The 12,704-nt window shown below is 31.5% G+C and overlaps 1 protein-coding gene across 2 annotated transcripts; it reads left to right on the forward strand.

Moving 5' to 3' along the window:
- The first annotated feature begins 4,886 nt into the window (after positions 1-4,886).
- LOC147405081 (cytokinin dehydrogenase 5-like) lies at positions 4,887-10,172 on the forward strand. 2 transcript variants are annotated; one of them, XM_086441212.1, is made up of 6 exons: positions 4,887-5,120; positions 5,205-5,711; positions 6,472-6,599; positions 7,948-8,223; positions 8,678-8,940; positions 9,588-10,172. In XM_086441212.1, exons 1-6 carry the CDS (start codon positions 5,114-5,116, stop codon positions 9,910-9,912), a joined length of 1,506 nt encoding a protein of 501 aa, XP_086297338.1. In that variant the 5' UTR covers positions 4,887-5,113; the 3' UTR covers positions 9,913-10,172. The 2 variants fall into 2 exon arrangements, with proteins under 2 accessions (XP_086297338.1, XP_086297337.1); XM_086441211.1 differs by having other exon boundaries at positions 4,887-5,711.
- Positions 10,173-12,704: the final 2,532 nt, after the last annotated feature.

Below are 12,704 nucleotides of genomic sequence, written 5' to 3' on the forward strand. Positions count from 1 at the left end.
GATGGAGAAGATGTTGTCGTCGTCTTCCTCCTTATGATGAAACCTTGAATCCGCGAAACAACACGAGAAAATAATGAAAGAGTTGCATTTATTAATTTGAATTATTAAAAAAAAAAACATTTAGAGTGGGTTAAAGTTTATATAAACATTTGGAATTATAATTTGACGACTCATTGTATTTATGAAAATTGTAAAACATGTCATGAATTGTTTAAGATAAAGAATCTACCCAAATATTTAAATAATCTTAAAATAATAAATTCCTAACTAAATTCAACTTGCAAAGTGCGAAAATGTCATAAAATATAACATAAAAATAATAAATTCTAAGCTCAACCTAAAAGTGAGTATCTTTTTTTTAGATTGTCGACAAAAAAAATGACGATCAACCTTGAGATGCATGACATCAGATCACAAATGATATTTTATTGATTTTGAAGAAGATGGTGATATAAATCTCAATAAATTAACAGTCAAGTACAAAAATAAAAATAAATAATGATGGTATGTAGCTTTGGATTTCACACTTGATCAACTAAAAATGTGGTTCTTGACTCTCGGAAAGAACTTTTAGGCTTGATCTTCTTTTAAATCAAGTTCCTCTTAAAGAACTTTGCTTCTTCTCTGGAGGGTTTGAGAACTTCTTATTCTTTAAAGTAAGAACTTCCAGGGAAGGTGATCCAGGACTCCTTATAAATGATGGAGGTTTTTGTATTTATAGAGTTAAGATAAATTAACTTTTTTGATTATACCCCTGATTTAATAGGTTTTGACCAATTGGTTTAAAGGTTAAGTTCATCAAATTCCAATTTTAGGGACTAATATATGTGAGGTGTAGGACTCAATCCTTAACGTGAATTTGTTTATCATGGACTTTATCCAAGAAAACCCAAATCCAAACTGTAGGATCTCTTTAAAATTTTGATGCCTATACCAATTCAATACTACGGCCATTTTGTAATGATATATTATCTTAGAAATTTTGATAATTGCCAACAAAATTATGTCAGTTAGAAAACTAGTGATGTGGACACATTGTTATTAATTTGCTCTTTTGTATGTGAATTCTTTGAAGAAGATATATTCGACATTAGTTTTTATTTCCATTAAATAATTTTGTTGAAGTTGCTAAATATGTATTTATCTCCATTGTATATATCCACTCATTCTTTATGGTTGTAAAGCATTTTTGATACACTCCTCTATCAAGAAAAAAAAATAATGTACTATTATTTAGGCTAATTAGTTTTGTAATTTTATAGAGGGTAATATCGTAATATTATTTGGATTATTGTATCTACATCAATTTAGTTGTTTAAATTTATGAAATTACTAAGCTACTTAATTGCAATTAATCATATCTACGACTTTCTCTTACAAATATTATTTTATTTTATTTTTAAAAATTCACAACTTCAATTTCATACATCTTATAGTGTCATCAAACATCCTGAGAATGTAAGATACTCAACACAATAATTTACATTATATTGGAAATTGATTTTTCAGACAAACTTTTACTTATTTTTGTACGACAATTTTTTTTTTTTTCATTAAATATTTTTTGGGATGTAGTAATAGAAACAAACAAAACGATAAAAATATTTATTAAACAAGAGAAAATTTTCTTTATATTTTCTTAGTTTTAACCTTGTTAAGGGTTTGGCATTATTTACCTGACGACACCCTATCGTGGTCCTACCCTTTGTCAAAGCTTGGGACCATCATTATTATTGTCATTGCCTTGTATCGAATATTATGATTAGCAAAAATGAATCCTTAAGGGCTATATCGATAGATAATGATACATAAACATTTGAAAGATAATCAAAAAGTACTTGATGCCTACTATCCCATGCTACTCAAATTGCTTTCCTCTCTTATGTGGCTCACATTTATTTTTCAAAAGTATTTCTTAATAGTCATTTTCGAAGGTCTCAACTTGCTAAGTTGGTAAAATTTAATTTTGATGCTAACATCACATTCTTAACGAAGTTGTTGGGCGCAAAACCACGTGATTCTCCTTGACTTGGAGTTCTTGCACTAGCACCATCAATATGGACAATAATCACAAAAGAAATAAAGATAGAAATTGAGGTTGATTGGGATTGTTCATGATAGGAGATATTAGTGGTTAGCATTAAGATATTCTCTAATTACATTCTATAGGTGTTAAATTAAGGATAATACTTGAAGAATTTGTGGACTTAAATAAAAAAAGATATATATAGAATTATAGATCAGTTTTAATTCAAAAAATAAAGAAGTAGAAGTAAAAAAGATATGAAGTGGACTTGACAATCCAATTTTGACTAACAAACAAGAAAATTAAAGGTAGTGTTGGTTCATTTAGAGGACTGGGCACCATAAATCTATGAGAAAGATTTCGGGTCCTTGACCAGACAAGAAAAGAAGGATATGAAGCTCTTGTTAAGAAAATTAGTAAAAAAAAAAATTTAATTTTAATTTTTTTTTAAAAGAAAATCATGTTCATTCATGTTGTTATCTTAAAAAGAAAATTAAATATAACATTTATAGACTGAGTCACCTCAAAATTCCTTAGTGTCAAATTGACTTGACCAAGTTTCCAAGTGACTCATTTAGATTTAGCATGGTTGTACCATCCTTTTTTATTTGGAAAAATAATAATTAATGATTTTTTTTAATATATAAAGGTTGTTATTTATGTAAATGAAATATGAAGAGCTATAATGACATTACAACTATCTCTAGCTTTTGAATAAAATAACCCTAATAGCTCCTCAGTGGCTAAAGAGAGTTGTAGAGGTTTATAGTTGATCGTGGATTGATCTCTCTCTCCTCTGTGGACATACTTAATTATTCGAATCATGTAAATTCTTGTGTTTTTTGTATGTTTGTTTGATTTATTTTCTTCCTCGTATTTTACATTCACACAAAAGATGAGATGATTTTTTTTTTTTTAGGGGCTTTTCTACTATCGTTTTCTATATAAATCCTAGTAATTCATTATAATTTGAATCAAGAGATTGAACCTCTAGTTCTAGTTCAACCAAATTGAATTAAGATCTAACTGCAATCTGATCGATTTGATAAATATTCAGTCGAATATTGGTTCAATTTTTAAAACATTGTGTTAAATAAAACACACAAAATCAATTTGAATTAATAAATTCAATTGATAAACAAACAATATCTTGAAGAAGATAAAGCAAAGACCTAGAAAATAATTAAAAGATAAAAAGAATTGTATTAATATGTTTTGAATTATTCATTAAATTTAATTTCTGAATCTCCTTGTATAGGTAACTTTATTATAACAATTTAAAAATCTTTTAAAAATAAAAAATACTAAAAAGTAACATTTTAATCTATTTATAATATATTACTAACTTTATAAATTTATTATAATTCAATTTGGATGCTTTTAATTATATTCTAAAGAATAAAAACGAATTTGAAAAAAAAAAATAGAAATTTAAAAATAAATTAGAGATTAAACAGAGTAAAAACTTCTTAAACTTGAAATAGAAACTTAAACAACTTTTAAATAACTTAAAATTGAATTAAACTAAAGACATATGATTGAAATAAAAATTGGGTTAAGTATGGTTCACAACTGATCAACTCAAGTCAAGTTGAATCGGTAAAATTGAGTCAACTCGATCAGATAAGTTGATTCAATAATGAAAATTATCTTCTTTTCATATTTTTCATCATCTAATTTCACTAAAAAATTAGGTAGATGTCCTAAATCAAACATCTTCGTCAAGTTCTCACGCAATAAAAATTATTGTTTTCTTATTAGATAATTTATCTTTATATATCATTACTAAAAATAAATAAATAAATAAATATTGAAGTAAAATATTAATCTCCAAGAAAACGTTTCGCTATAGTTATTATTTGAAAAATACGGTGCGATTGTACATCCGAGGGAGTAAACATGTCCTCTTTGAGGAGCACAACATCGTTTTTGCTGTTTAATAATCACATTGTAATCAAGTAGAGAGAGAAGAGAGAGAGAGAGAGAGAGAGGGGTTGAACTTTGCTTATTAAGACAAGTCCACTGCAAACCCACGTGAACCTAACCTTTGCTCACGTCCCCAAACAGATCTTCCGTATCCCCTAGTGGCCCTACTCTCTGCTCACTGTTCTTCCCTTCTACCTATGACCCCCCATTCTGCTCTTCACACGTGGCACATGACCTTCCTCACGTGATTCCTCCACGTGGATTCTCTCACCCTTCTTGTCCCATAGTTTTATAACTCAAACTCGAATCTCCAACGAGTTTACTCGTTTTACTCAAACGTCTATAATTTTATTAAAATAATTAAAATTCATTCCCATTTCCCATCTCCCTTCATCAAAATACCAGATTGGATTTGGATCGGATAAAATTCAATTTGATATGCAAAATATAAATAAACTACTATATTTGTTTAGATAAAATACATAATACAATTTTCATAATTTCTCGTATTTTATTAGATTAAGACCCTATCAGATTGGGACATGATTGATAATTGATCTAATAGGTTATCGAATTGATTCTTTTTCTAAATCCAAAACTTCGATTTAGACAAAAATTAAATATCAAATTAGAATGGATCAAATTCCAAGGTCGATCTCATCCATTAACAACCATAATCCAAACCGTACGTCTACATCATGAAACAGTAACGATCACACTTCACAGCAATTAAGTCAAGAATTATGTTTGTTTTTTACCAAAATAAAAAATAAAACCCAAGTAACCCAGTCAAGTTTATAAATTAATTGACTCAATTCATGTTTCGAGTTGACTCAGTCAAGTTTTGAGTCAACTCGACGAGTTTGAGAGCATAGCTTTGTTGTCCTATAAATTGAGAACTTGTATCTCAAACCCCATACACAAGAGAGCTTCTTCTGTGCTGCAAACGTGTGTGAGAGAGAGGGAGAGAGAGGGAGAATCTGTGCATGTTGCGTAGAAAATCTCTAAAAGCGCAATCTAGCTTACGTTAAGATTTTGTTCTCTCTTGGAAGTTTCACCACCATATCCTGCACCGAGATGCGCATTTTATTATCCTTCGCCCACTTCCCTCTCTATAAATAAATATTTACACAACAACACATCCCACAAAACACGTCAAAAATGGCTAGTAAGCTTTTATTGACCTTCGTTATATGTCGTTTAATCTCCACCGTTGGATTAACATTAGTTTCACTTGATTTTCTCTCCCTAGGTTTTGATGGTCAACTCAGTTTCGACTCTTCCGAAGTCGATGCAGCTTCAGTTGACTTTGGAGGAATGAGTCAAGCCAAACCATTAGCCGTTTTACACCCGGCTTCAGCCGAAGATATAGTCGGCTTGATTCAAGCCACATATGTATCTGATCAAGGGTTCACTGTCTCAGCTAGAGGTCATGGGCACTCAATAAATGGCCAAGCTGGGACATCTGATGGAGTTGTGATTGAGATGAGTGGCTTAAAAGGGAGTCAGCTTCGAGCCGGTAAGCTGGCTTTGCCTTCTCTTTCACTAGGAGAGAAGTTTAATTATGTAGATGTTTGGGGTGGAGAGCTATGGATTGATGTGTTGAAATGGACCTTAGAGTATGGGTTTGCACCAAAATCATGGACAGATTATTTGTATCTCTCTGTTGGTGGGACCCTTTCTAATGCTGGAATTAGTGGTCAAGCTTTCAATCATGGGCCTCAGATCAGTAATGTCTTTGAACTCGACGTCGTTACAGGTTTGATCTACTTTTTTAGTTACTATTTCGGAAAATTTTACTCAAAATTAACATTTTAATGATGTCTACCGAGACTAAAACAAATATTGACCCCGAAACATTGAATGTTTAATTAAAACGTCTTTTTGAGATCATTTTGATTTATCTCATGACCTCTACGTGTTAATTTTCTTATTTATATAAATGTGTATTTTTATCTTTTAATTATCCAATTGTGGGGAACACCATTGTACTTGTTTCAAGCTGTGCTCAGTCTTACGTGAGATCCCATCATATATTTCTATTTTTGATTATTAATATGATTTGTCTAACTTTTGTTTTCGAATTTTTTTTCCAAATAATTACAAGATTTTTTGTTTATTTCGAAAGTGTTATTGGTGCCGACAAACCTATCTCGTAATATTGACATTTAGAAAACGATTTGTCAATATTATGTTTGATAAATTTACCTTATTTATTTTCATTTTTATTGTTATTGTTAATAAGGGTTGTTGTTATTATCTTTCTCCACTTTTGAGCATTTTCTTCAACTGGGTTCTTACTATTACCTTTTTTTCAGTATTCTTTGAAATGTTGGTTTTATGTTTTTATTTATTTATTTTTCCCCATTTTTTGAAACTTTTGAATATTCTTTTACAAGTGTTCTTATTATTAATGTTTTTCTATATTTTCTTTACATGAGCTTTTATTTTTTGTTTTTTGTTTGTGTTACTTGAAACTTTTGAATGTTCTTTGACATGGGTTCTTTGAATGAATATAGGCAAGGGTGAGCTGTTAACATGTTCAAAAGAGCAAAACTCAGAGCTTTTCCATGGAGTTCTTGGTGGTTTAGGGCAGTTTGGAATTATAACTAGGGCTAGAATTGCCCTAGAACCAGCTCCACAAAGGGTAAATCACACTCTCCATGTGCTCACCATTACTTCCTCTTGTCTTTGATTATTTATTGCTATAAGTTTCTCTTTTTAATTATTTGAATGGGTCTTTTGATTTGGTCCCTTAGTGGGAGTGGACACTTTTCTTTTTTTGCATTCTTTAATATAGTATCAAAAGCAAAGATTAAAAGCTATATAGTTCGATCGTCTCGAGGCAATATCTTTATTAGGAGAAAAATCGATATTGTCTCGACCAAAACATTTTAGAAAACTCTAAATATTCTGTAACAATCTAAACCATTCCCAAAAACATTGAGTCTTTTGGAATCAATCAATGAATAATTCCATCTAAACAAAAATAGAATCCAAACATTTTGAACTTTCATTCACTCACTTTGTGGAGTGGACACTTTTCCTTTTTTTTTTTTTTTTTCAAAAAGAAAAAAAAATTCTATGTGTAGTTTAAAACTCATCAAGTTAACAAAAAACTTGATCAGATCAACTCGACTTCATTAGCTTTGAGATGACTCGACTCTCAAAGTCAATGGAATAACTTGTCAAGTCAACTAGTCTATTTGGTCGAGTCATATGAAAATGCATGAGAGTTAGATAAAAAAAACTTTATGAAGTTATATAAATTGTGGAGAACAAAAATAAATATTTTGATTTAATTTTATTATTTATAAAGTTGCTAAATTATTATTTTGTTTGTGTTGAGTGTATATTTTCCTCCACTTTTGGGTGTGTCATACCCCAGTTAAACCCCCTTGTAACCCTCTTATACTTATGGTTCTCCTCCTCTCCAATGGATCGATCTTTTGAAATAGTCAACTCAACTTGATGGACAGTCAATAGTCCAACCGAGTTTTAAAAACTTGTCTCAAGGTAATATGTAAGTCAGGAGAAAAATCAAGATTGTCTCTGGTCATACATTATGGGGTAATTCATAATATTTCAAGAAGAATGCATGCGTCTGACGAGGTAAGGACGCATAACCGCACATATTTTTCTTGTGTATCCCGATGAAAATGATCTATGATTTTGTATCCTTGCCACATCAGTTGTATATCCAACTGCGTGCATTCATCACGATTCTTTCAAGAACATTGAATGTTTTGGGGTTAATACATGTCTAATTCTAACGTCTAATTGAAATTAGAATGATTCCATTAAAATATTTTAAAATGATACAAAACTTTAAATTATGAATAAAAGTATATATGACCTAAGTTTAAGGTTTGGGGCCATTTAAGCCTTAAATTGACTCAAAATGGCTGTTTAAAAGTTGGAAATTTTGGTTGTTGATAGGTCTCTCCTTCTAACTTCAATCTTTTTTTGTATTTAATTTGTTGTTGGGTGTACAGGTAAGGTGGATAAGAGTACTGTACTCCAATTTCTTGGCCTTCACTAAGGACCAAGAGTACCTCATCTCTCTTCATGGCGGGTCATCTAGTGAGAGGTTCGACTATGTTGAGGGTTTTGTTATTGTAGAAGAAGGGCTCATCAATAATTGGAGATCCTCTTTTTTCTCTCCACGTAACCCCGTTAAGATCAACTCTCTTGGTGCTGATGGAGGTGTGTTATATTGCTTGGAGATCACCAAAAACTATGATGAATCAACGGCTAACACCATCGATCAGGTATACTTCACGTCAAAGAAAATAATTTTAGAGTATTTGACATACCTCCTTGAATTTTAAAAAAAATCAAATATATGCCCCGACCATTTGACTTAGATAAATTTTCACAAGTAAGGGAATATAAAAGAAAGTAAACAACAACAGAAGGTAAATCTCATCAACACTTACCAGAATTTAAAGAAGTCAAAGGTCAAGGGATGCAGCTCTACCTTTTAATTTAGGGAGATATCTATAATATCACACATTGTTAAGGGACAATAGGTCAAAAAACCAAAAAATGATAACCTTGAAATGGAATCAAATATCCGGGCAAAAGAAAGAATAGATGAGCAACCTTTATTATATAAAATAAAATATGTTTAATAGTTTAAAACCTGGATGTCCATGAGTAGAGTCTACTCAATGACTCATGAGTCAACTGGGAAATAATTTTTATTTATTTATTTTTTTGCAGGATGTGGAAGCTTTACTGAAAAAGTTAAATTTCATTTCATCATCAGTGTTCACAACTGATATTCCCTACATTGACTTCTTGGACCGGGTTCACAAGGCCGAGTTGAAACTCCGGTCTAAGGGTTTGTGGGAGGTACCACACCCATGGCTCAATCTGTTTGTTCCCAAGTCAAGGATTGCTGACTTCGACAAAGGTGTCTTCAAGGGTATTTTGGGAAATAAGACGAGTGGGCCCATTCTCATCTACCCTATGAACAAGAATAAGTAAGTAACCAATCATAAATAATGCATGCTTTGCATGCAATTTAAAAAAATAACGGCTGACGTATAATATCAACTTTTAAGTAACCAACTCAATTGGGTTGATTGGACCAAGTCTGCATTGGTGGGTCCACACATATCTTGCCATGTACGTATGTACTATTTATAAATAGGATGATTTAGAGTTAACCCTCCATATTTTGGTCATTATTATAGATACCCCTGTCTTTTCAAACCCATGACATACTCTTTGACCTAAGTCTTCTCTGAGAGGCTAATCTAAATGATCCAAATGACCTCATCTTCAACTTCTACTTGAAAATAATGGATTGAAGACTAATGCCCTAGATCAGGTTGAAGATGAAGAGTTTTAAAACTAAGCAACTGTACATATTTATGAAGATGTGTATCCCGAGAAAAAAGATCTATGGTTCTAGCCAATTCCACGTCAAGGAGTGTACTTTAGAAAATCACGACTCATTTATATTTTTATTTGACCCATTTGAGTTGACTCAACCGACTTCCGAGTCCAGTTTGTAAGACCAGGGCCCACTATCTTTATACAACTAGTGGACCCCTTTAGAGCATGGAACCTAAAACTAAATTTTTTTTTTTTTTTTTTTTTTCTGATGGGTGATGATATGATGTAGGTGGGACCATCGAAGCTCAGTGGTTACACCAGATGAGGATGTATTTTACTTAGTAGCGTTTCTTAGATCAGCATTGGATACTGGAGAAGATATCCAAAAGTTGGAGTACTTGAGTGATCAGAACCGTCGGATCCTAAGATTCTGTGACGAAGAAGGAATCAAAGTGAAACAATATCTACCAAGTTACGGTACACAACAGGAATGGAAGGACCACTTTGGTGATAAATGGGAGTTGTTTCTTAAGAGAAAGATGGAGTTTGACCCAAGGCGCATTTTAGCAACTGGTCAACGTATCTTCCAACCTTCTTTCAGTGATGATTGGTGATTTTAAATGACCAAAATAACCTCTATGAACGACAAAATGAGGTCACAACTAACTACAAATATTTTTGTATAGAAATAAACAGGAATATATATCTATATCTATATCTATATCTATATATATATTTTGTTATATTTTTATGGAGTGGGCCCAGGAAATTAGCTATGTAGTCTTTGAATCTTGTCTTTATTGTAGGTAGACCTCATGTGGATTCAAATGAATCAACCTTTCTATAGATGTAGATCGAGGATGGCAAATTATAAATTTTGTATTAGTTGGATATGTATTTCTATTACTATAAATATTTATAAATAAAGTAACCAATCTAATACAAATTGGATAGGATCCTTATTAATTTGGTCGGGGTTTTTTCGTCAGATGTCACTGATGGATCCAAATTCGATTTGATAACGATCTAATCAGGTCCAAATCGAATCATATTGATTTGATATAAAATATATAAATAACTTTCATATATTTTAATACAATATATGCATAATTTGTCATATGGATGCCCTAATAGTCGTGCCTCAGAATTGGGTTTTTGGATTGTCCAAAATCTCGAGGGTGAACTATCCCAACAAATTGAATATACTTCAATAATTTTTTTTTCTTTTCTTCAATTTAATTTATTTACATTTCAATCATATAATTAAATCAAATTAAAGCAAAAGCTAATTTAATAAAATCAAACTATACATACCTATTGCAAATTAGACATCATCTCTTCTATCATATGGTTTAATGAATTTTTTTCACTTGATAAAACAATACCTACATAAATACACTTCATGGAATCCAATTATGTATCGATACATCTCATCCTCCAATCACGCTTCATATATGCACATTATATGTATCCTTTCTTATTGAATCATCTGCGCATTAACTGTAGACAAGATTCGAACTATAATTACTAAAATAACTCACAAATCACTTTATATAATTCACAATTATAATTTACCGCATAAACTGGCAATTAAATCTTCTGGATCTTCGGTCACTAAACACTTTGCATATGGGATAAAGGGGAGAACTTGAACACCCAATTAGTATTTATTTTATTTTTAGAAAGGTCAACAGGGTTAAAGCTGACCCATACCATCTACAATCTCAAGGAAGGAACACCTCTAGCATCCTGAGTAACAATAGAAACAAGGTTTCCAGGAAGAGAACTGTAATAAAGAAAAGAACAACCTAGAATATCAAGAGAATAGACTATGAGGCCAGTAGTCTTGTTGGCCTCTCTGAAAACATAAGTAAACGAGCAAACCTGGAGTCGAAAAGCAAGGTTCTAATGGTTAAGACCATGTGAATAACACTCTATTGAATTTAGGATGTTTATGGCCAATTTGGAATCGGATTGAATAAGAATCACAGAGCATCCTTTAGAGTTAGCTAATTTGATCTCATGGAGAATACCCTACAATTCATGGTAGATGACAGAAATAGGTGCTTCACACCCTACTAGAGCTGCTAAGATCTCGCCCTCTTGGTTCTTGATAATCGCTCCATAGCCTCCTCCAAGCTTGGAAAAGGAACCATTAATGTTAATGTCCTACACTTTGACTTCTAGTTTTCGCAAAGAGCAATAAAGTCTCGGCTTGTGAACAAACCCAATCCAGAGCTCGCAAGCATACTTGAAAGATCGAATGTAGTCTAAGTCTTCAATATCATCAATATGTGTTCGAAATTAATCCAAATATCCTCAACTATACTTCAAAGGACCAATTCCAAATTAAAGAATTTATTCTGGTAGATTCTATTACACTTCTCCCTCCAAAGGTGGTAGATGAAAGCACAAAAGCTACTTGCTTAACTCTTTGGATTCTCAACTCACCCTTGAACAAATTAGCAACCCATTCCACTTCATCAACCCAATCTCTAGTGATGAGTGTCTCCAAACACTCAATTATAAGCACATTTTTTGAATATTTATCTTGATTTTTGTACCTATTTCTCTATATTAAGGTAATAATCATGATAAGCCTCAAAACACCATATTGCATGTTAATTAGGTTTAATTATATATAAATAAATTTATTTACTAGATAAATATAATTACATGTGTTTCTTGTGCAGGAAATTAACATTTTGAAATCAAAATCTCAAGATAAAAGTATTTGGGCCCACTTTGGAATGCCCTAATTTTTAACTTATATTCTCCTCTTTTATCTTTTTGTGCAAAGAAAAGTGGAGGCTACTTTTAGACCCTTCTACACACATTTTTCTCCATAAATAGAGCATCCATCTCTAGAGAAAGGGTCCCCTCTTAGTTTTCTTATCCAAGACTCCTTTAATCTAAGGCTCTTAACTTATTCTCTTATTTTTTGTATTTTTATCTTCTAGTCATTTTCTTTTGGTTAAAAGTTTTGTAAGAAGTAGAAGAAGAAGAATTTGTAAGTTTCTGCATGAATGAAGAAAAGTTCTTTCATCTCTTATCTTCCCTCTCTTACAATGACATTAGGTTAAATTTCCCTCCATTGGAGAATGGAAACGTTTAGAGCAAGTTCTTGTGTTATTTTTAATTTCACGTCTTTCTTTTATTTAAAATGCTTATGAGTTCTCTTTAAGATTTCTTACACATTTTATTCTTAATATAGATACTTTATGCTTATATTAGATCAAGATAAAGTATGCTTAAACTAGATAATTGGTAGTAGGAAGTTTTCAAAGAGTTCTACTTTGTTTATGTTCCCTCATTTGATTTCATTTGATTTCATTTGCAAAATTTTCCGATCTAAGAAGCTAACACCAAACCCTTAAGATTGAGTTATAAAAAGGTTAGAGATTAG

The sequence above is a fragment of the Akebia trifoliata genome, chromosome 4 (assembly GCF_017979445.1).
Source record: "Akebia trifoliata isolate Shusen 1 chromosome 4, ASM1797944v1, whole genome shotgun sequence".
NCBI classification, from domain to species: domain Eukaryota; kingdom Viridiplantae; phylum Streptophyta; class Magnoliopsida; order Ranunculales; family Lardizabalaceae; genus Akebia; species Akebia trifoliata.

What these genes read in the sequence shown, in the direction of transcription:
- LOC147405081 (XM_086441211.1), top strand. Translation starts at nt 5,114, where the DNA reads ATGGCTAGTAAGCTTTTATTGACCTTCGTTATATGTCGTTTAATCTCC. An exon ending in TGAACTCGACGTCGTTACAG is followed by an intron (nt 5,712 to 6,471) that starts GTTTGATCTACT and finishes GAATGAATATAG; the next exon opens with GCAAGGGTGAGCTGTTAACA. An exon ending in TACCCTATGAACAAGAATAA is followed by an intron (nt 8,941 to 9,587) that starts GTAAGTAACCAA and finishes GATATGATGTAG; the next exon opens with GTGGGACCATCGAAGCTCAG.